Source organism: Rana temporaria, chromosome 1, assembly GCF_905171775.1.
Source record: "Rana temporaria chromosome 1, aRanTem1.1, whole genome shotgun sequence".
Classification (NCBI taxonomy): domain Eukaryota; kingdom Metazoa; phylum Chordata; class Amphibia; order Anura; family Ranidae; genus Rana; species Rana temporaria.
In genome coordinates, this window is record NC_053489.1 from 178131814 (window position 1) to 178157565 (window position 25752).

At 42.3% G+C, this 25752-nt stretch overlaps 1 protein-coding gene across 2 annotated transcripts in view; it reads right to left on the minus strand.

The window, feature by feature from the left end:
* The window catches only part of TCTN1 (tectonic family member 1), a 90010-nt gene that overhangs the window by 26743 nt on the left and 37515 nt on the right, over positions 1-25752 (minus strand). For both annotated transcript variants that reach the window (XM_040346620.1, XM_040346612.1), the window contains exons 9-10: positions 12026-12145; positions 1696-1778 (exon numbers count right to left, since the gene is read on the minus strand). In XM_040346620.1, the coding sequence (XP_040202554.1) occupies positions 1696-1778; positions 12026-12145 (203 nt within the window). The remainder of the gene's footprint in view (positions 1-1695; positions 1779-12025; positions 12146-25752) is intronic.

Consider the following 25752-nt stretch of genomic DNA (forward strand, 5'->3'; position numbering starts at 1 on the left):
GGACATACAACTAATTATTATGGCTGTTCTGTCCCGTGATGTACAATAAAGAAAATTGGATTTTTCCTACAGCTTACCTGTAAAATCCTTTTCTGGGAGTACATCATGGGACACAGATGTCCCTCCTCTCTTTTTGGGATATTCATTGCTTTGCTACAAAACTGAGGTATTTCCTGTGTAGGAGGGGTTATATGGGGGAGGACTTCCTGTTTGATTGATCTGCCAGTGTCCATTCACCTATAGGTGACATATAACCCACCTCAAGGCAACTAATGTTCCAGGTGTGCAAACTACGGACTCCAATCAGCTTTCATTGAAGCAATTAAATGATTGGTTCACTTATTTTTTCCTCCAGCACTGTGAATGTTTAATGGGTGGGTTCAATAAAGAAATGATAAATTAGAATTGTTTGTGTGTTATCAGCTTAAAGGGTTTGTAAAGGAAAAAAAATGTTTTCATAATAAGCATCCTTTACCTGCAGACATTTCTCTTTTCACTTCCTCATTGTTCGTTTTTGCTCAGAAGTTGCTCTATTTCTTCTCTGTTCTGTTCACTTCCTGCTTTGTCTGATTTTACTGACCACCGTGACGGGAGGCTTTACTGCGGTGGTCAGTAACGTGCTCGCCCCCTCCTGGGAACTACATATGTGCGGCAGGACGCTCTCTACGTGTTAGAGACCTCAAGGAGGTGTGAATTACTGGGCGTGCCACAGTAACTGGGAAATGTAGTTCTTACATGAACGATGCAAACCAGGAAGTGAATAAGAGAACAGAAACTAGAATGCCGGAGGTGATATAGATGAAGGAATTTAATAGGCATTTACTCGTTTTTTAACAGAATCATTACACTATTCTGTCTGTCTACCTTGCAGACATTAATTTTAGGCAAAAAAAATGTTTCCTTTACAACTCCTTTAAGCACATTGTGTTTGTCTGTTGTTGAGACGTAGATGAGGATCCAACAAAATCACTGCAGAAAAAACAGTTAATTCCAGGGGGTTCAAAAATGAATGTTGTTAAAATGCTGTTAAAGAAACAAATTTTACCTAAATCTGAGTTGATAACAAAACCTGGGGAATGCCCAGGGAAAAACCAAGCCTACTTACCGACCAGCTCGCAGAACAACCAGTTAACCTGTCTAACAGTATGCATTAAAAACAGGGGTTTTGTCCGCACGCATTTGCAAATCTGAGTTGTGTGTAATCCACCACAGCCAGGGTGACAAGGAGTTCCTCAATTGGAGGGCTCAGTGGGTCTCCTGCCAGAAAAGTATGCTGTAAGTAAGTTCCTCTAACTCTGCTTTATGTATCACCAACCTGACTAATATTTCCATAGTAGATTTAAATTTGACTGATGGCTGTACAAAATTCTGAGTTATGACATTTTTACACATCTGGCTTTCTGTAGGTAAGAGGCAGCAATTGGGATACCTGCTCTGCAATACAGTCAAAACAAGTAAAAATCGCCATATTACTGAAAAAAGGCACTGGGAAAGAAAATGTTATGTATGGATGAAAAACTGGAAGCTTGTATAGGTGGGCTGTGTGCCCTATATAAAACTTCTACAGGAAAGTACATTTATTGCCAATATAACCAACAATACTGTAATGTATAATGTAATACTGTTATGTACAATGCTAAGCATTCATGGTATGCCTAAATATCTTAAGATTTAATGAAGTATAAAAAAGGATATTGTGGCAACTTAAAGCCAGCAATTAGAGGCATTCCCAATACATAGCCTGGGTTTCCACCGAGAGCGGTTGGTGTTGTGCCTTCCTATAATGGAACAGAAGGTTACAGCTGCGGTTAGATATATATTGAGATAGTGCTTTTATCAACAAAATACTCACTATTGACTATTCAGCATTCGTATTTCTTATTCCTTTTCAACTCACCTAATGGTATTTACATGAGAAGCATAATCTGCGCTGCCTGTGGTGAGCAATCAGCAACAGTAACTAGGATAAGTTAATGATTTCACACATGAAACCTGCATAAACGTTGATCCCTTCAATTAATCAATCACATTATCTTACATGGGTTGACAGGCTTTGGAAAAGTATGTGTCCTGTAACTACTACTTTTACAGCTCCTGCACCAAGGTTCAGTTGTATAGTGTCCAAGACAGTAGCACAGGTTAACAAATAATGTACAATAAAGTATAATGAACCAATGGAGGAGGTACGTTCAATCAAAAACTGCCTTTTAGTGTTATACAGTCATTTCTCCTAAAACATTTTAGGCAAACCGCTAAATGCAGTTAACCACTTAAGGACCGCCTATTGCCGATATACGTTGGCAGAATGGCACGGCTGGGCACAGACCCGGTCCGAAGCTCCGTGACCGCGCCCGCAGGACCCGATCGCCGCCAGTTTAGGGTCACAGGAGCAGGAGAATGGGGAGAGGCGAGTGTAAACACACCTTCCCGCGTTCTTCTCTGTGGCAGTGTCAGTGATCGTCTGTTCCCCATTATAGGGAACGACGATCAGTGACGTCACACGTCCAGCCACGCCCCCTACAGTAAGAATCACTCCGTTAGGGCACACTTAACCCCTTAGCGCCCCCCCCCCCCGCCCCTTCACTGCCATTGTCATTTTCACAGTATCAGTGCATTTTTATAGCACTTTTCACTGTGAAAATGACAATGGTCCCAAAAATTTGTCAAAAGTGTCTGATGTGTCTGCCATAATGTCGCAGTCACAAAAAAAAAAAAAAAAAAACGCTGATCGCCGCCATTACTAGTAAAAAAAAAAAAAAAATTATTAATAAAAATGCAATAAAACTAAGTCCTATTTTGTAAACGCTATAACTTTTGCACAAACCAATCAAACGCTTATTGCGATTTTTACCAAAACTAAGTAGAAGAATACGTATCGGCCTAAACTGAGGAAAAAATAGGATTTTTGTACTCACCGTAAAATCCATATCTCGGAGTTCATGGACGGACACAGCAGCATCTTGACCTTATGGTATTATCCTCCTTCTAGGACTTGACTAGGCAGAAAAACAGCATGTGTTAAACACTCCACACAGTACAGTACCTCCCAGGGGGCGGTTCCCCTGGGTACATCCCCCTCTCTCTGCATCTGCAGCCTCAGTTTGTCAACAAGCAGTACAAACAAAGGAGGGGTGGGTGCTGTGTCCGTCCATAAACTCAGAGAAATGGATTTTACGGTGAGTACAAAAATCCATTTTTCTCTTCCGTTCATGAACGGACACAGCAGCATCTTGACCTTAGGGACGCCCCCAAGCAGTGTCAAAAAATCGAGGGCTGGGAAAACACAGTAAACCAACTTCACCCCAAAAAAAACGGAGGAACTTCAACCTTAAAGGGGTGGTTCCCCCTAAAACAAATTTCTAACAATACATTCGTAAGACTGCTTACACTGCGGGTAGGCTGGCTTTTGTTTTGTTTTTTTAGTACATACCTCGATATCGCTGTTTCGTCCCATGGCGGTGGGCGTTCCTAGTTGATTGACGTTCCTCCGACGGGCGCATACTGCGCGTCACGACTTTCCGACAGAAGCCGAACGTCATTGCGCAGGCGCCGTATAGAGTCGGCTCTATACGGCGCCTGCGCAGCGACGTTCGGCTTCTTTCGGAAAGTCGTGACGTCACGTATGTGCCCGTCGGAGGAACGTCAATCAACTAGGAACGCCCACCGCCAAGGGACGAAACGGCGATATCGAGGTATGTACTAAAAAAAACAAAACAAAAGCCAGACTACCCGCAGTGTAAGCAGTCTTACGAATGTATTGTTAGAAATTTGTTTTAGGGGGAACCACCCCTTTAAACAGCCGCCTGCAAAACCTTGCGGCCGAAGGAGGCATCTGAAGATGCACTCACATCCACCTTGTAAAACTTTGAGAAGGTGTGGACTGACGACCAAGTCGCTGCCTTACACACCTGTAAAACAGACGCCTGATTGCGGAAAGCCCAAGAGGCACCAATTGCCCTGGTGGAATGTGCCGTAACCAGGAAGGGGGCGCCCGCCCCTTTAGAGCATAAGCCTGAAGCACGACCTGCCTGGTCAACCTAGAAATGGTGGCCGACGAGACCGCCAGACCCTTCTTAGGACCAGTCACCGACACGAACAGTGAATTCGACCTCCGAAACGAAGGCCGTAGCAGATAGGTACACCTGTAGGGCTCGAACCACGTCCAAGGAATGCAAAGCAGCCTCTTTTGGGTTCGGCAGCCGAGGACACAAGGATGGGAGAACAATGTTCTCATTAATGTGAAAGGCCGAAACAACCTTAGGAAGGAACGAGGCGTTCCTTCCCTCAGGAAGTGTGCTGGAGCTGTTCGCGCCGTTATTACAGCCACTAGAGGCAAAACACCTATCCAAAATGGCCGCCGACACACCGCAGACCATGCGGGCTACAAGAAAATGGCCGCTAAACTTCAAAAAAAGCACCCGGGGCGCCGTCAAAATGGCGACCGCGATACAAAAAACAGCACACAGCAGCAAACACCTGGGACCCCCAGGCAGGCCCCTGCACACACAGCAAATTACAGCACCCCCTCGGAGAGCAGACACAGCCCCCAGCCTTAGGATGGAGCCCACCCCAGGCGGACCCCCCATCTCAAGGCCGACCCAGAACGCAGGGAAGGAGGGAGAGGAAGGGAGAGAGGAAAGCAGGGCGGACCCTCAAATCGACCTCCCAGGATTGCCCAGCTGCACCACCCTGCCAAAGCAATGGGACTGCTACTTACCCATCCTGTGACGACCGGCAGGAGGCATCCCAGACAGAACCAACATCCGCGCGGTTACGGCATGGCTGTCGGCCCAGCACACTGTGAAACGGACATAAAGCCCGGTCATATGTGTGCCCTGGAGCGCAAGCTCACCAGCCACCCCTAGAGCAACGGGGCATGTCGTGGACGGCCCAGCGTGTAGCTAAAAGGCAGACACACACTCGATGGCCGAACTGGGGGGACTACAAGGATCAAGGATCCAGCCTGTCACCCAGTCGGCAGTTGATTGTAGATCTCAGGATCTAAAAATGCAGAAAAAACAAACAAAAAAAAGGAGCAATAAAATTGCTAAAAAATCCCCAGGCCACATGGGCCCAGAGGAGCCATGTCATTCTCCTGTGCTAGGCAGAAAAAAACTGGGGCTGCAGATGCAGAGAGAGGGGGATGTACCCGGAGGAACCACCCCCTGGGAGGTACTGTACTGTGTGGAGTGTTTATTACTGAACATGCTGTTTTTCTGCCTAGTCAATCTCCTAGGAGGAGGATAATACCCTAAAGGTCAAGATGCTGCTGTGTCCGTCCATGAACGGAAGAGAAAAATGTTCTTTTATATATTTTTGGGGGATATTTATTACAGCAAAAGGTAAAAAATATTGCATTTTTTTAACCACTTCCCACCCTGCGGCCGACTATATACGGCCGCAAGGTGGCTCTGATCTGCCAGGAAGCCATCTATATAGGGCCTCTGGGCGCGTGCCGCCGGCAGGACGTGCGCCCGCCGCGTCACACAGGTGCTGATGCACATACCTGGTGGGCGCGATAGCCGCCAGGCAGCCGCGATCGGCAGTCACAGAGCCAGGGACGTGGAGCTCTGTGTGTAAACACAGAGCTCCACGTCCTGTCAGGGAGAGGAGACCAATGGTGTATCCCTTGTATATAGGGACAACCATCGGTCACCTCCCCCAGTCAGTCCCCCTCCCCCCACAGTAAGAACCACTCCCCAAAAGTACATATTTAACCACTTATGCCTCCTAGTGTTAACCCCTTCCCTGCCAGTCACATTTATACAGTAACCAGTGCATTTTTATAGCACTGTTCGCTGTATAAATGTGAATGGTCCCAAAAATGTGTCAAAAGTGTCCGTTTATCGCAGTCGTGACACAAAAAAAAAAAAAAAAAAAAAAAAATCGCAGATCGCCGCCATTACTAGTTAAAAAAATAAATAAAAAAAAAGTAATAATTCTATTCCCTATTTTGTAGGCGTTATAACAATTGCGCAAACCAATCACTATATGCTTATTGTGATTGTTTTTTTTTTAACCAAAAATATGTAGAAGAATACGTATAGGACTAAACTGAAAAAAAATATATATATTTTTTTTAAATGGGATATTTATTATAGCAAAACCTAAAAAATATTGTTTTTTTTCAAAATTGTCGCTCTATTTTTGTTTATAGCACAAAAAATAAAAACCGCACAGGTGATCAAATACCACCAAAAGAAAGCTCTATTTGTGGGGGAAAAAAAGGATTTTGTTTGGGAGCCACGTCGCACGACAGCGCAATTGTCATTCAAATCGTGACAGTGCCGAAAGCTGAAATTTCGCCTGGGCAGGAAGGGGGAATATGTGCCCAGTAAGCAAGTAAATTGTCGCTCTATTTTTGTTTATAGCGCAAAAAATAAAAACCGTAAAATCCTTAAATAATGACACACAAGTCTGTATAAAAAGAATGCTTAAGTGCTTCAGTGCTTATGAAATAAAAAAAAGTCCAGTAAGTGATGTAGATATGTGCAAAAAAAAAAAGAGCAAGTGAATATAAGTATATAAATGAATGTGTGTATGTATATTTAATATATATATATATATATATATATATATATATATATATATATATATATATATATATATATTTTTTTTTTATTTAAAGTGTGTGTGTATATATCTATCAAATTAAATCAATATCACTCTAGTGTGATAAGTATGCATGATACATAATAGTGATGAATAGTAAAATGCTTAAATAATGACGCACAAGTCCATATAAAAGAATGCTTAAGTGCTTCAGTGTTTATGAAGAAGTAAAAAAATACACAGTGCTTTAGTGCATATAATAATCAAACAGCAGCGATCCTAGGGTGATGTTTTGTACACTTCATACAGTAAAAACTCGACCCAGTGAGTGATCCAAAAGTAATTTCGCCCTGAAGAAGATACGACGCTCCCTGTATCGACACGTGTAGGGGAGGGGACAGGACAGCAGGAGAATCTGTGTGAGGCTACGGAGGACGCTTCATCATGCCCCAATCTCTGTATTTCGTAACGGGCCTGTTATAGAGTGGTGCACTACCGCACCTTTACTTTGTGAGTACCCCGGCAGGGGATTTCTTTTGGTTAATAGAACTTTTACAAAATGTTACTTGCACCATCCTTTTTTTTCTTATATTTTTATGGTCTGAAGTTACCTATCAAGGAGACCAGGAACCCAGGAATATCCATTAGAACCCAGGTGTGGTTCATAAGCATGCATAGACCACGACTCTGAGGTGAGCTTCCATTACCATAGGGGAGCACTACACTCTGGCATGACTTTTGGATCACTCACTGGGCCGAGTTTTTACTGTACCAAACATCACCCTAGGATCGCTGCTGTTTATTATATGCACTGAAGCACTGTGGATTTTTTTACTTCTTCATAAGCACTTATGTATCATGCATACTTATCACACTAGAGTGATATTGATTTAATTTGAGATGTATATATATATATATATATATATATATATATATATATATATATATATATATATATACATATATATATATACATATATATATATATATACATACATACATATACACATACACACACAGGGTTTGACAAATTTGCTTGGAGTCTAGGAGCCAGCTGAAAAAAAGTTAGGAGCCAGAAAACGCGCCCAGTCCCGCCAAGCTCGTGCACAGAAGCGAACACCTCTAGAACCTTTACATTGCACAGCACCCTGCACCTCCGCACCCCTTTACATTACACAGCACTCTGGACCCCTTTACATTACACAGCACCCTGCACCTCTGGACCCCTTTACATTACACAGCACCTCTGGACCCCTTTACATTACACAGCACCTCTGGACCCCTTTACATTACACAGCATCCTGCACCACTGGACCCCTTTACATTACACAGCACCTCTGGACCCTTTTACATTACACAGCACCCTGCACCCCTTTACATTACACAGCACCCTGCACCCCTGGGCCCCTTTACATTACACAGCACCCTGCACCTCTGGACCCTTTTACATTACAAAGCACCCTGCACCACTGGACCCCTTTACATTACACAGCGCTTGTACCTCTGGACCCCTTTACATTACACTGCACCTCTAGATCCCTTTGCATTTTACAGCACCCTGCACCTCTGGACCCCTTTACATTACAGAGCACCCTGCACCTCTGGACCCTACAGTACAGACCCCCGCTACAGTGCATACCCCCCCCCCCCCTACAGTGCACAGACCCCCCCAACAATACAGACAATCCCATACAGTACAGACGCCCCCCTAACAACACAGACCCCCTAGAGTGAAGACCCCCCCACAGTACAGTAGTAGTGGCTTTGCAGGGGGAGGGGTATTGCATCTGAACCAGTCAGCAGACTGGCACCCAGCGTCATGACAGACCCTTCCCTTCAGACCACACATGAAGAGAACGAGGCAGTGGCTTTGCAGGGGGAGGGGTAATGGAGCCGCACCTGAGCCAGTCGGCAGACCCGGGACTCGGCGCCATGATGATCCCATTCTCTCCGTGGTAGCGCGGACTCTTGGCTTTGATCAGTCTCGGCAGCCGCTGTCACAGCCTAGCAGAGAGTGAAGCCGCTTCCCGCTGCATGCACAGCACTGTGTAGACATAACAGAGGAGGGGAGGCGGCTTCACTCTCTGCTCGGCTATGAAAGCCATTGCAGAGACTGATCAGAGCCGCGACCACGGAGAGGACAAAATGCCTCTGCAAAGCCACCATCTCGGGCTCTACAGGACGTGACCGCTCCGTGCTGCCGCTGCCTAAACCCGCGGCACTGTCTTCAGTCACGGGAGGGGCACCGCCGGCCTGACACCCCCCTAGTTGGTGTCACCCGGGGCGCCCCGCTCGCTCTAGTCCCCTAGGAAGCATAGGCCGCAAAGCCACGGCCTCAATTAGCGGCACTACGAGATCGCGGGTGGGGGGCGTCCCAACGCGCACAGGATACCCCAGCTCTGCTGCCCCAGGCGCCAGGTTGATAATTCTAGGCGCAACGGCGACCTGGCGCCCGCAATTTGTTGAACCCTGTATAAATTAATATATATATATATATATATATATATATATATATATATATATATATATATATATATATATATATATATATATATATATATATACTGCGTTTTTGTTTATTTATTTTAGTCTTTGGCACGATTTATGAGACGTGTTTTCACGCTAGCAGCTTTATTTCCACACTTAAGCTCATAGGAGTGGTGGCTCGCAGGATTGTTGCATTTTTCAGTTTTAATAAAAGGACACTTGCCTGTTCAGCCATCCAGTGCCGTCCTCAACTGGGATAGTTCTTCCCCAGCCTTTGAGTTCCCAGCACCAGCATCCTATCTGTGGGCAACCGGCTATGTCGCTTTTGGCTTCACAGCCAATCATGCTTTGTCAATGGTCCCGCAGTCTGCTAGGACCTGTGACATGTCCCAAAAGACTGCCTAGGCTATCCCAGTGGGAGTGGGTACCTGTCAAAACTAGGTACCCCACCCCCAAAAATGCCATGGCAAATATGGAAGAGAAGGGGGGGCAGTGGGAGGACTTAAAGAATACAGTGGTCTCCCACCTGCAGCCTGCCAGATGGACAATAAAGAAGCAGCAATACACTGACAAAGCATAAACTCTGCTCTCTGCCCTCCTGTTAGCATGTTCCCTGTAAACAAAAGCGCATTCAACAGAGTTTTACAAGCTTCTATTGCATCCTTCCTCTCATAGCACAAATTCTGCTAGCAGGAGATCAATATCAAGCACAAATGCACAAATGCATTGAATGGTGTTTTAACATATGCCTGAAATTCAGCTTCAATGCAAACCCGTGCTTTAGCCATTTAGGGCTGTGCACAGCCCTGTGAAAGCTGTGACTCTGGCAAACTGTAGAGTACACAGGAATTTCCTTTGCGCTTGCATGCAGAACAGAACAAGGGACCGAAAATAAGGTAACCATTAAGAGCTAGAGGGATTGTGGACCCTTTGGGCTATCTGTACAATTAGAGGAGGTGTAAATCTTAAAAAGGGGCAAGGCACAGAGTCTTTAAAGCTGCCTGAAATTCAACATTACCCCTCCAGGGGTGATGGGCTTTGCTGCAGGACAGCTGCCAGGTTGTAGAAAGCAGACACACCTGTTTAGATGCAAGCTGACCAGGGAAACAACCTGAACAAAGTAAACAGGCACATGCCATAGTTTAGGGCAGGCAGTAGACAAGCATGGTCAAATACAAGGCTAAAATCCATAACTGAAGAGACAGGAATTTAGGGACACTGGAATTAAAGGCACTTGAGAACACATGGGTCACTAATTGCACAGATTGAAGGGGCTATTGGAAACAGTGGAGTAAACAAGAGGAAAGTACAGAGTTCAATGGGACCACTGAGATGCTAAGAAGACAGGAACACTGGGGTTTGGGTCCCTTTCAGTAATAGGGTGCTGGGAACACAGGTGTGATTAAATAACAGTCACTGGAGGCTCCAATGCGTAGGGATCACTGGAATGCTTGGAACAAGGGAACTGGAAGCCATTGCCACATGGAACCATTGAACTGGGGGCTTGCGGCTAGACAAACATGTTGCTATAGCACTGAATGATGATCTGAGCACAGTTTAAATAGAGAAGTAGATTGTAATCTAGCCTTAAAGCAAGCTAAATTAATCAGCAGGTGAAATGCACCAGTGCCATGTCGCAAGGCAAGACCAGACCATATGTTAGTAGAACTACAAGAGACAAAAAAAGTCTTTGCATTTTTGTGTAACAAGTGACAGAATAGCCTTGCTGTTGATTTGTGGAACCACACGTACCAGATCAGCTGCAAAGCTGATCTGTGACTATATGCTGCCAGGGAGAGCTAAATTAAAGTGAACCCCCAAATGAGAAAAGTATAGATGCTTTTTAAAGAATCCTAAAAAGGTAAACATCTCTGCATGTTAAAACACACGTACTTGTGAATGTCATTAAAAAAACAAAACAAAACAAATCAAGCCTGATTGAGCAGTATGATATTTTTTGTAAGAAGAAGCTGTGGAAATGGGACATTCAAAATATGAATGTTCTACTTCTGTTCAAAATACTTAAAAAGTGAATATAAGTGTCCCACCAGTCACCTGAACAACCTCAGTTCAGACTGGACACAAATCTGCTACAGAATACATCCTACGGAAGAAATAGTATGCGCCTCTGGAGACAACTGTACAAGGTTACATTCACATGGGCCAATAGTCTGCTGTGTTCAGAGATAGCTAAAGGACTCCTCTGGATGTAGCCGATCTCTGTACTACAGCCACAAACTGGCTGGATAGCTGCGACAGTTTGTATGAGGCCAGAAACTTTGAAGAAACGTCATCCCTGGACTGCGTAGATGAGAGATTACGTGAGAAAAGTGGTGGCTCCGGCCATTCATTTGTAGGGAGTACAAATCTGACATGTGATACTGGCAGCTACTTTTTCTCACACACACTGTGTGCATGCAGCTTTTAGATCCACTGGCAAGAATCCCCAAGAATGCCTATGTGAATGTAGCCTTAGGGCCAGTTCACACCAGACGCAGTTCCGTGTGCTTTTTTTCTGCACAAAATGCATGCACAGTGTTTTCCATGTATTCCAATGGCACTAGTTGGCTCTAGTTCACACTGTACAGTCAGTTTCTGCACCGGAAACTGATTGCATGGTGTGAACTAGAGACAACTAGAGCCATTGGAATACATGGAAACCACTGTGCATGCATTTTTAGTGCAGAACAAATGCACACGATACTGTACGGAACTGCGCCTGGTGTGAACTGGCCCTTAATGTATATTTCCCTTAATTTTCAGTCCAGCTGACACTCAGGGTAACCAGGACAAATAGAAAAGGTGAATATCTACAGTGGGACACAGCAATGAAAACCCAACAAGGGTATCAACCATTCCCTACTATATCCAAATCCTAAATACATCTGTTGGCCATAGATACACTTTAATTACGCAGTACATGGTGTGCAAAGCAAAAAATGCCTTTCTGGAAAGTAAGGGCTGTATGTATTGCAGAATTTCATACCTCTGTGAAACTGATCTGGAAGGATTGCTGAAAAGGGTTCCTGTTGATTGTTCCAAGGATGAAAGACGCCAGGACACTTGTTATCTCCCCCTTAGCTGTGTAAATTATGGAGTAACTTCCCTATGGAGAAAAACATTAACATGATCAGATCACAATCAGATAAAATACTACTACTACTACATCTGAATTTACTATGTATTATAGTTGTGGGTCCGATCAAAACAGAACCAAGTTTAGGTTGTTGAAAAAGAAATATGCATACAAATGTACATTTTATTACATTTAAAACATATAAATACAATTTACTACTCCATTAAAGATGCAGAACGGCACATTAAAGTGGATGTAAACCCTCCATACACCCAGTGAAATGAACAGCCTCAGATGATGCACAGAGAATAACCAAATCTCCCTACATATGTTTTCTCTGTATATCTGCTGTCTTCACATTTATATACAGTTTAGAAAGTTCAGATTTTGTTAGGAGATTTTCTCTTCCTGGTTAACACAGAGTGTGATGTCTGGGAATACAGCCAAGATAGCCAACATTGCTGATTGGAGGAAATGCACACACCCCCTCTCATCACAGGCAGAGACTCTCAGAGCTGTTTTGTAATAGAAGCTGCTCTCTGCCAATCTATTTTAGCAACCTCCTTTGACACACAGATTCAGGCTGCTTTTGTCCAAAAGGTCAAAAAATAGGTCAGGAGTTCTCAGGCTGATAATAGAGGAACCGTTCAGAAGAGAGCTATAAGACTTAGCTCATTGAAAAGAGATAACAAAATACTGCAGATATATGTGCCCAGCTCAAATTTCATGAATCGGTTTTACATCAACTTTAAGTTATTATTGCATGCTCTAACATCTAAATAAATTCAATATGGTTTTATAGTGGAATTAAATTCTCTTAGTCAACATTAACTATGTTAATCCTTTTGCTGCTAACATTAGCAAATAGATAGGAAGGTATATTATATTTGCTGGTTTTCATTTAGTTTTTTACATTCCTTTAGTTGCTTCCTGGTTTCTGGCCCAAGCCAAAATTAGGTCATATATCCCAGGAGTCTTCATGGGCATTTTTTTTCCATTCATCTTAATTAGGGACTTTCCCAGCTAAGCAAGCCCTCCTGCATGCATATCTAAACTAAAGGCAGATGGATTCCAGGAAGTAAATGCTACATTAATCATCTGTCCTTACTCAAGATGGCCACGGCTAAAAATTCTAAGTGGGTGGGAGGGCGTTTAACCACTTAAGCCCCGGACCTTTAGGCAGCTAAATGCCCAGGCCAGGTTTTGCGATTTTTGCGCGGTCGTGCGACGTGGCTCCCAAACAAAATTGGCTTCCTTTTTTCCCCACAAATAGAGCTTTCTTTTGGTGGTATTTGATCACCTCTGCGGTTTTTATTTTTTGCGCTATAAACAAAAATAGAGCGACAATTTTGAAAAAAAATTCAATATTTTTTACTTTTTGCTATAATAAATATCCCCCAAAAACATATACATTTTTTTTTTCCTCAGTTTAGGCCGATATGTATTCTTCTACCTATTTTTTGGTAAAAAAAAAAAAATCGCAATAGGCGTTTATCGATTGGTTTGCGCAAAATTTATAGCGTTTACAAAATAGGGGATAGTTTTATTGCATTTTTATAATTTTTTTTTTTTTTTACTACTAATGACGGCGATCAGCGATTTTTTCGTGACTGCGACATTATGGTGGACACTTCGGACAATTTTGACACATTTTTGGGACCATTGTCATTTTCACAGCAAAAAATGCATTTAAATTGCATTGTTTATTGTGAAAATGACAGTTGCAGTTTGGGAGTTAACCACAGGGGGCGCTGTAGGAGTTAGGGTTCACCTAGTGTGTGTTTACAACTGTAGGGGGGTGTGGCAGTAGGACTGACGTCATCGATCGAGTCTCCCTATATAAGGGATCACTCGATCGATGCAGCGCCATAGTGAAGCACGGGGAAGCCGTGTTTACATACGGCTCTCCCCCTTCTACAGCTCCGGGGAGCGATCGCGACGGAGCGGCTATAAACGAATAGCCGCGCCCTCGTCCCTGATCGCTCCCCGCGGGAATCCGACTGCCGCATGTAGCGGGGGGGGTGGTCCCGATCAGACCCCCCACCCGCTAGAAGGCAAGGACGTACATGTACGCCCATTTGCCTGTACGTGCCATTCTGTGGACGTACATTTACATGCGGCGGTCGGGAAGTGGTTAAATTGATTTCCCAACAAATGCATAGAGACATGGATGGATGGGCGATTTTGCTTTGAATATTAAAGATGAATTAAATAGCTTTTCAGTTTGTGGTATAGTTAAGTTCTGATTAAAGCATTTGAATGTATGTACTGTAGAACATGGATGAAACCGGATTTTAAAAAGTACAAAATAAAAATTTTTTTAGACATTGGCCTTAACCAAACAGACTGCTTTGGTATTAGCAAACAGGCTGCTAGGGGTTGATTTATAAAACAATGTGCTGTGTGAATATCTCGAGCATTCACACAGCTGTGACTAATAACCCCTGCGTTGTGTCTAATGTTTATTTCTTATGGTCATCAGTTCCAGCTGGCAATAATGCAGTCTTTTCATGAAATACCTCAATCAGGAATATACTGCATTGTGGCCATTGGTCATGGTCACTGGAAATAAATATTAAAGTGGTTGTAAACCCTCTCAAATACCCAATGAAATGACTGGCCTCAGATTATACACAGAGATGCAACAAATCTGCCTACATAAGTTTTAATTATCTGCAGTCTTCTCTTCCCTACATCCCTTAACAAGAGCAGAATTTTGATAAAATCATGTCTATCACATAGGAAGGGGCAGAGAGCAGCTCTTGTAACCTGTGTGAGAGTTGGAGCAAAGGGATACCTCCCACCCCCGTCACACACCTCATAGGCACAAAGGAAGGATACAGAGCTGTGTTCTGAATAGCCAGACTGTGCATCAAGCTCTCCTCTCCGTCACAAATTTATCTCATGTGTTGGGAAAACCTGTCAGAAGTGACTCATGTTGATAACAGAGGAACTAAGCACCAGAGAGAAACAACACTTAGAGCTTTGGAGATAGACTACAGATATATGTGCTTTGTTCAGATTGCATGACTGAGGTTTACAGCCATTGGATAGAAGAAGATCCTGGACTGCCGCACTCCCTAAAACGATGTCTTTATTGTACAAATAAAATCCAAAAAACAACCAAAGCGATACAGTCAAAATGAAGTGAACAGGAAAAAGGTGGCTGACATGTTTCACATCATGTGATGCTTACTCATAGCTAAGTGCTTTGTTTAAAGGCCAAATTTCATAATCTGACATTTATGTTTTGAATACAAGTGTCAATGGGACCCTACTTCCCCTGATTGCCCTACTGTTCCCCATCACCAGTCTTACAAGTGTTTGCACCAAGTGTCACTGGGACGGGAGTCACTTTGGGTGTGGCTGTACTCAATTCTTCTGTTATGTCTGTCGGTCTTGGGAGAAAAGTATATTATGAGATATATGTCTATGTGGGGAGGGGGGGGGGGGCTCCTCCAGCAGCCCCTCCCTACTGATAAGACTGTTTACTGATGAGTAGCTTGAACACACCTGATCTGTGTGTCTATTGTTATTTGACAGTTTACCCCGCCCTGAATCCAAGGGAGGGGGTGTGTGTGTCCCTGAGTTGTATATCTGTTGTTACATGTGCTTGAATAAAGAGTGTGAAGTTTTTGACCCTACACTAATTTACGGCTAGTGACTGGGTGGGCTAAAGGGTCTTGGATTGTGTGGTACCGGACAGAGGAAGCATTTATGGCAGACATAGTCCTGTTGAGGATGGAGGTCCGTTACAACAAGCTATCAAGAAGTAAATATACCGCTTCGCAAACAAACCCAAATGCTAAAACCTATACACAGTACTAGTACACAACAATGAAAATAAATGAGCAATAAAAAAATGCAAATATCAATGAAAAAATTACCAAGCATGTGGCCAGTGAAAGTTCAGTGGTGCAAATAAACAAAGAGTTATAATTGCAGATATTATTCACAGGTGCTACTGTTGCTAAAAAATAAATTAAAAAAAAGCCAAAGTGCTCTAGTATCCACACAGGTGATCCATGTAAAACACTTTCTTACAAAGTTCCATAGTAAATCAAAGGATAAAACATCAAGAGCGGTCTGGTCCATTCATTAAAGGAAGCAGCTGGGTTCTCTCACAACCTCGCTTGCATTCCACCGCTCAAACATGATGTCACTGGGGTGCCAGTCTGTACTGACGCGTTTCGCCCCTCCCACAGGGTGTTATCAAAGTACTGCCTGAGGGGTCCGTCTCATCTGGTGAGTCAAAACACTTGGGGGGGGGGGGGGGTAACACCGATTACCTGTGTGGATACTAGAGCACTTCAGCTTTTTTTTTTAGCAACAGTAGCACCTGTGAAGAATATCTGCAATTAGAACTTTTTATTTGCACCACTGAACTTTCACTGGCCACATGCTTTATAATTTTTTCATTAATATTTGCATTTAATTACTGCTTACTTATTTTCATTGTTGTGTGCTAGCACTGTGTATAGGTTTTAGCATTTGGGTTTGTTTGTGCTGCGGTACATTTACCTCTTTTTTCACAAGAAACCTTGATAGCTTGTTGTAACGGACCTCCATCCTCAACAGCGATTATGCTTTTTTTGTACTACAAGTGCTAATTTTCTTTTTTTTTTATTAACCCCATTCTGCGATCCACCAACCAAAATCTACTCCAGATACCCAAAGCCAGATACAAGTCCAAAGGAGAATGAAGATTTGCGGTCCAAGGACCTCGACTATGGAACGCCCTACCTACCGCCATCCGATTGGAGGTAAACCACCTGGCCTTCAGGAGAAAGATCAACACCCATCTCTTGTGAGGGCCCAGGGAATGGATACCAAAGTGCCCAGAGGCGATTCAGTTTGCATGTGTTGCGCTATACAAGTTTCTCACTCACTCACAGGTGATACAAATAAAAGCATGCTGCTACTAAAACGTCTTAGGCCTGGTTCACACCTATGCATTTGTTTGGTGCTTTTTGCAGAAACGCACTACAGTTGATTTAACATGATTTTCTATGGAACACATTCACATCTATGCTTTTTTTCAGCCGCTACGCATTTGGAAAGGGTCACAGACTTTTTACAAATGCAAAACTGTGCTTTTATTGGTTCAACAGACTTCAATGGAGAAGCTGCAGAAAGGCATTTAGTGCATTTTGCAGCAATTTGCGTTTTTAATCTGCCCAACAACAAATACAAAAAAAAAAAGCATAGAAAATGCAAAACACAAAATCGCCGCAAAATCGCGTGGGCAAAAGGCACTATAGAAACTGATCAAAAGCAAACTGCTTAGGTGTGAACCGAGCCCTATGCTGGCCATACACGTATCGATTTTTGGACTAGAATATTTATACGAAAAATCTTTGTACATTCACTGAATGAAAGAATGTTGTTTGAAAATTTCACTTGCTTTTAACATTCAGTTTTAAAATGAATGTCATTTCTGAACGAAAACCACATACACGGTCTGAAATTTTTTCTATTCTGCTTCTTCGAATTTTCCCATCACTGTGGTCGAAAAGAACGTTGAGGATGCCAGCTGCAAAAGTACAACAGTTTATCTTGTGGGAGGAGGAAGAAGCAGAGTACTACTGGGAAATCTGTAAACTGACTGAGAGAAATAGGAAATCAATATGCATATTTACATCTGATGAAAATTAACCGTCATTGCCATCCACAAATACCGTATGTCAAGTAAAAAAAAAAAAAATACAGCGTACAATTGCAGATTAGCTGAAAAGAATAGCTTATAGCTTCTTTTTTTTCTCTCTCTCTCTTAATTTAAAAAGAAAACAGAAGGATTTACAACTGTTTGATAATCTGCCAAGCTTAAAGATACCAACACATAAGCACATATAAAAGTCTACTGATTTACAATCAGAGTATAAAAGGTCCGTAGTGATTCAGCAAACTATCGGGTCAAATGTCTGTAGACATACATAAGCACAGTGCTATAACTCCAGTTGGGTAGGTAAGGAAAAGCTATGACTTATGTCACAACTGTTCTTTGTTTTTCTTTAGGGAGGGTAGGGGAACAGATTGTGATGAGAGTAGGGGCAGATAGGAGAAGTGGAAGTGAATACGTGTATAAGTGAAATACAATATAGTCACGTGAGGGGCACATTGGAGATAAAAAAAAAAAATTGGGGGGGGGCAGAGGGACCCCACCTTGTCTTTGTCTGCCATGCAGCTCATCTGCCTAAGGGGCGTTGGTATGCAGGAGTTATGAAACTGTATGGTTATGATTTTCTGATTGAGTCAAGGTTGCAGTATCCTTAAAAAAAAAAAAAAAAAGAAGATCAAGGGCATTCAAGTATTTCTCTTCTTTATTTGTCAAAGCTAATCCCATTAATTCTGGTGTACCACTGTGCCCTAGCAGTTTTTTTTTTCCCCACATTGCTGGTATATATGCCATAGCTGCAGTCAGAAGATGTTTGAGAAGAAAGATATGGACTGTCCCCGGGAGACGGGTGGAGGCACAGACAAGTTCAACACTTTGTGAACACTCTGCCAAAACCCCTAAGAGCTATGAATAAACTAAATCAATGGGAAAAATATATGACCCAAGGAGGAATGGGAAGACAGGGAATATCAAGTGTCTACAAAGTGTTGACAACCAAGAAAGAACTGGGTGGATTGAATATGCTGGAAAGTTGGGAAAGAGAACTGAATCAAACCATATCTAATAAAAAGAAGAGACAGGTTCTCAACTATGTCCATACTACATCGATGGATGCAAAAGTAAAATAAACCAATTATAAATTACTCACTAAATGGTATTATGTCCCGGTGAAATTACACAGAATGGATAGCGAGGCCTCCCCCCTATGCTGGAGAGAGTGTGGGATGGAGGGAACCCATGCTCACATATGGTGGCAGTGTCCCTCGATACAGGTATACTGGAGGGAGATATTGGTGTTGATTAAAAAAATAAGTGGATATGAGGTAAAATATGATCCCTGGGAATGTCTGTTTCATGCTACGAGCCTATCCAGGAAAAAGTATAGAGGGTCCCTGGTTCCATTCTTATTGAACGGAGCCAAGGCACTAATACCTAGGAATTGGAGGAAAAAAGAAGTGCCCTCGATAGGAGAATGGCTCCAGGAAATCGATAAAATTAGAAAGATGGAGGAACTGTGGTCTTTTCATGTTGAATCCAGGCCGAGATATGAGATGACCTGGAAGGGATGGAGGGAATACAGGGGGTTGGGAGGCGGCGGGGTGGGTGGGGGGGAGAGGGAGGAGAGGAATAGAGGGGAGGGTGGCCCGGATTTAGGTGCCCTCCCGCCCCCACCCCCTTTTTTTTTTTTTTTTTTTTTTTCTCTCTCTTTTTTTTGGTTTCTTCTGTACTATACACAATAAGGGGAATTAGTCTCCCCATAATAATTTCTTCTTTTTTTTTCACTCTTTATAATATAGGGGACCATGCTCCCCGTTTTATTCATCTTTTTATTTATAGTTCTTTATTTGTATTTCTTATGTCGGGGAGGTGGGTTTTTGCACGTTAATAATATTAAAATAATAATAATATATGCACAATAGGGGTGTTTTTCCCCCTTATATTAAACTTTTTAGAATTTTTTTTTTTTTTTTTTCTTTCTCTTTTTTTTCCTCCCTTGGATAGGGATATGATAGCACCCTATAACTTTAGTAACAATAATATTATATATAACAGGGGTGGATCTTCACCCTATATTAATTTATTCCAATTTTTTTTTTTTTTTTTTTGTTCTTCTTTCACAATGCAGGGAACTTGATTATCCCTCTAGTTTTCACCGTGTAAATACACAATAGGGGGATTTACTCCCCCCGGAATAATCGTTTTAGACTTTTCACCTATCCTTTTGTTTATCATTTATTTTTTTTTTAATATTTTTTTTTTTTTTTTTTGGGGTGAGGTGGGTTTCTGCACGAGTATAATAGTAAAATAATAATAATATATGCACAATAGGGGTGATTTCCCCCATGTATTAAATTTTTCGATCTTACACTTTTTTTTTTTTTTTCTCTCTTTCACAATGTAGGGAATTTGGCCTTCCCTCTGTTTATACTTTGTAAATACACAATAGGGAGAATTTATTACCCCTGGAATCATTTTTCTTTTTTTTTTTTTTTTTTTCTCTTCTTTCTCTTCCTTCTGTTTTTCCTCTCCTCCTCTCTCCTCTCTTCTTGTACCTGCCATCTTTGTCCTACCCCGTCGCCCCCCCCCCCTCCCCCCCACTGCTAAAAGGGAAAGCTAGACATGGGGCAAGTGGGAAGGGAGTAATCCTGTAGCACTAGTGACAGATGAATGAAGTTTTCTCCTCTTAGATTCTTTCTTTTCTTTATGGTATAAGAGGTACCTATTGAGACCAATATGTTGTAAGTCTGTATGTTGATTTTATGTGTATTTATTGTTCTGTTTGGAAAAAAATTAATAAAAAGAATATAAAAAAAAAAAAAAAGAAGATGTTTGAGAAGGGTATTTTTTTTCAATTCTTTAATGATAAAGGTGTATAGTAAAATTAGGTGGGCCGATGTTTTGATTACAAGAGACAAACCTATCAAGGTTTCAGTAGTCGTTTTTATTGTATTCCACGTCTGCAGTTTGGGATATTTTAACCACTTAAGGACCGGACCAATATGCTGTCTAAAGACACAAGGTGTTTTTACAGTTCGGGACTGCGTCGCTTTAACAGACAATTGCGCGGTCGTGCGACGTGGCTCCCAAACAAAATTGGCGCCCTTTTTTCCCCACAAATAGAGCTTTCTTTTGGTGGTATTTGATCACATCTGCGGTTTTTAGTTTTTGCGCTATAAACAAAAATAGAGTGCCAATTTTGAAAAAAATGCAATATTTTTTACTTTTTGCTATAATAAATATCCCCCAAAAACATATATACATTTTTTTTTTCCTCAGTTTAGGCCGATACGTATTCTACCTATTTTTGGTAAAAAAAAAAATTGCAATAATCGTTTATCGGTTGGTTTGCGCAAAATTTATAGCGTTTACAAAATAGGGGACAGTTTTATTGCATTTTTTTTTTTTTTTACTACTAATGGCGGCGATCAGCGATTTTTTTCGTGACTGCGACATTATGGCGGACACTTCGGACAATTTTGACACATTTTTGGGACCATTGTCATTTTCACAGCAAAAAATGCATTTAAATTGCATTGTTTATTGTGAAAATGACAGTTGCAGTTTGGGAGTTAAACACAGGGGGCGCTGTAACATTTAGGGTTCACTGTGTGTGTGTTTACAACTGTAGGGGGGTGTGGCTGTAGGACTGACATCATTGATCGAGTCTCCCTAATAAAAGGGATCACTCGATCGATGCGCCGCCATAGTGAAGCACGGGGAAGCCGTGTTTACATACGGCTCTCCCCGTTCTTCAGCTCCGGGGAGCGATCGCGACGCGGCGGCTATAAACGAATAGCCGCACCGTCGTCCCGGATCGCTCCCCGAGGCTTCCCGACCGCCGCATGTACCGGGGGGGGGGGGGGTCCCGATCGTCAAGCAGAGCACGTACAGGTACGTACATGTGCCTGTCCGTGCCATTCTGCTGACGTATATGTACATGAGGAGGTTGGCAAGTGGTTAAGGAGCACACCCTCTGCTCACGGCAGTGCCAGCTTAATTTGGAGACCTGGGGGTATAACTGATGTACAGTATCTCCCCCCCAAAAAAAGTACACCCCTCACATTTTTGTAAATATTTTATTATATCTTCATGTAACAACACTGAAGAAATGACACTTTGCTACAATGTAAAGTAATGAGTGTACAGCTTGTATAACAGTGTAAATTTGCTGTTCCCTCAAAATAACAACACACAGCCATTAATGTCTAAACCGCAGGCAAAAGTGATTACACCCCTAAGTGAAAATGTCCAAATTGGCCCAAAGTGTCACTATTTTGTGTGGCCGCCATTATTTTCCAGCACTGCCTTAACCCTCTTGGGCATGGAGTTCACCAGAGTTTCACAAGTTGCCACTTCCTCTTCCACTCCTCCATGACAACATCATGAAGCTGATGGATGTTAAAGACCTTGTGCTCCTCCACCGTTCATTTAAGGATGCCCCGCAGATGTTCAATAGGGTTTAGGTCTGGAGACATGCTTGGCCAGTCAATCGCCTTTACCCTCAGCTTCTTTAGCAAGGCAGTGGTCATCTTGGAGGTGTGTTTGGGGTCATCATCATGTTGGAATACTGCCATGCCACCCTGCTTCAGTATGTCACAGTACATGTTGGCATTTATGGTTCCCTCAATGAACTGTAGCTCCCCAGTGCTGGCAGCACTCATGCAGCCCCAGACTGTAGGGCAAGACACACTTGTCTTTGTACTCCTCATCTGCTTGTTGTCAGACACGCTTGACACCATCTGAACCAAAATACGCTTATCTTGGTCTCATCAGACCACAGGAAATGGTTCCAGTAATCCATGTCCTTAGTCTGCTGGTCTTCAGCAAACTGTTTGCAGGCTTTCTTGTGCATTATCTTTAGAAGAGACTTCCTTCTGGGATGACAGCCATGCAAACCAATATGATGCTGTGCGCAATGTAAGGTCTGAGCACTGACAGGCTGATCCCCCCACCTCTTCAACCTCTGCAGCAATGCTGGCAGCACTCATACATATATTTCCCAAAGACAACCTCTGGATATGATGCTGAGCACGTGCACTCGTTTGGTCGACCATGTCGAGGCCTGTTCTGAGTGGAACCGCTGTATGGTCTTGGCCACCATGCTGCAGCTCAGTTTCAGGGTCTTGGCAATCTTCTTATAGCCTAGCCATCTTTTTGTAGAGCAACAATTCTTTTTTTCAGATCCTCGGAGAGAGTTCTGTGCCATGTTGAACTTCCAGTGACCAGTATGAATGAGAGAGAGCGATAACACCAAATTTAACACACTTGCTCCCAATTCCTACCTAAGACCTTGCAACACTAACAAATCACATGACCCCGGGGAGGGAAATTGGCTAATTGGACCTAATTTGGACATTTTCATTTAGGGGTGTACTCACTTTTTTTTAACCAGCGGTTTAGACATGAATGGCTGTGTGTCAAGTTATTTTGAGGGGACAGCAAATTTACACAAGCTGTACACTCACTACTTTACATTGTAGAAAAGTGTAATTTCTTCAGTGTTGTCCCATGAAAAGACATACTTAAATATTTACAAAAATGCGAGGGGTGTACTCACTTCTGTGAGATACTGTAGTTTCGATAGCGTTCATGTAAAAAAAAAAAAATTGTATCCAATTTTGATATTTGTAAACAGAATAAAAATAATGTTTCTCAATGGAGGAGGAAGACGGAAGAGGTGGGTTCTCATTAGGAACCATTTCACATAAGACCCAAAATGGTTAACTCCCACAGCACTGAAAGTCCAGACACATGAAGAGGAAAGGGCCCTGGGGTGAAGATTTCCCCAAGATCCACCTGCCTGCACGATGTAGGACATCCTGTAATTACTGGTAAGTTATCTCACTAAATATGTAGAGAATGTTCTTCAGCTTGCAAGTTGTGGCACACGATTGGAGCACTGTGTGATCATGTGAGATTGATTGCTACTGTATGCAACTATAAGCTATTGGTGTAGCTTTTTTCATAGGATGTCTTCTGTTCCATCTATCTACCAATTAGTTACAACTACTCCTACTGATTAATCGCTAGCAATTTTGGTTGCTCGATTAAGCAACTAATAACCCCCTGTGTACCTCCAGTCTAATGATGAGACAGTCAGCAAGTGATTTCATCTCTCAACTTACATTTCTTAACCTTAAAATTTCACATATAAAATTAACTCATCTTCTCTGCAGAATCAGAGCTGAATGGGACAGATGTCAGTGTTTCAACATCTGTGCGTGTTCAGTTTTTGCCCGCTCTTACACAGTGGACAGATGATGGCACTAGAGGCAGCCAGATGTAAATGGACTATATTGGTGTCCTTTTACATCAGGCTACCTCCGATCCATAACGTTTAGGTCTGGAAAAACAGATAAGGACCCAATCCACACTCAGAAGTAAATGGGACATCCCCCTGTCCATGGACCTTGCGATCAGGGCCACCCAAAAAAACAGACAGATGGACCTGATTGGAATGACAAAACTGGTTAAAATTTCTTAATAAATGATCCATTTACAGAAATGATGATAAAAACAGAGCACTAGCCATGAAATATTCACATAGCAGTTTTTCTAATCCAAAAGCCAACTCTTTACCATGTGCAATGCTATCTTGTCAATACCTTAAGGGAAATAAAATTATAATTGGTTAGGTTTCTGTGTGGTGGCGAGGGCACCATGTACCACATTATACTGACCTAAAAGCGCAGGCACACAGGTTGGACTTGATGTACTAGTGTCTTTTTTCAACCTCACCTACTATGTAACTATATAGTGGACCTGTCCGGGAGCACAGCAGTTCTGGATTCGGATTTTAAACCTTATCTACTACGTAACAGGGGTCAATATTGCCAAAAATGCTAAGATAGCATAAGCATTGTTTAACAATCTTTTGGATGAGACACCCAAATACTTGCGCACTTATTTTTTATATCCGCAAAAATTATTATAGCCGGGCGTAGAAATCATGGAAGTTAGACAATGTTGTCAATAAAAACAAAATATGGATTATGGTCCAGGAAAAATTGGTAAGCAGAAATTGAATAATTTTGAAAGTGTTTTTGTCCTTGCTGGGTAATGTGGTTCTACATTGACTCATTTGTATTTATATGGCTCTCCTAAACCCATTCGTTAGCTGGAGAAAGAAGTGCCCGCTCATGTGCAACATTGCGCATGCTCTGAAAATGCATCACGCTTCCCCCTATTCCACTCTGCGTCCCATCAGATCGTTCACTTCTGCTGTGAATTTGGATGAGATTGACCAGCTTCCTCTCCCCTTGCAGCAGTAAAAACAGTTTGCCAAGTTATCCAGTGGATGGTCACCATGTAGATGAGCCTGTATCTTCTATTTACATGTGAGTGGTCAATTTGGATTTTTTAAATAAATGTCTCATCAATAATGCACTTAAGAGGCGGCTTTCCCCTTTCTGGTCTTAAAAATTGGTAAGCATCCTGAGGGAAAAGCAAGCTAAAGTTGGCAGGGTGGGGTCTTCCTTGGCTTAAATAGTTACAGTATAGAAAAATTTCCCCAGTGGGGCTTTTTTCCAGCAATGTACCAGGGTCAAAAAAGGAAGACAAATGATATTATAAAATTCTTTATTCTGAAAATGTCCAGTGTCATGTTAGAATCAAAATATAGACCCCGGCCATGAGATATAATGCATATTCTACAATGCAGCATGCAAACACAGCGTTACAGTTGCCTACCCCTATATAAAAATATTTACAGTTGCCTACATAGTGAGGGAGCTGGGTGGGTACGGGTCAACGGGAGTGTTGCTGGACACTTTTCTTTCATTCTTCTTTCCGATGAGCGGAAAAAATGAAAAGAAAAAAGTTTGAAGAAAAAAAAAAAAAGACAGAGCGGGGCCTCTCTTTTTTTTTTATCTTCTTCAAATTTTTTTCTTTTCTTTTTTTTCTCCATGATACTTATCCAGGTGGTCATTTGAATCTTAAATATGCATGTCTTTATAAGCGCTCTAACCAATGTAACAAGCTTCAGTCCTATATTTATCACATATAAAATGTCATTAAAGTG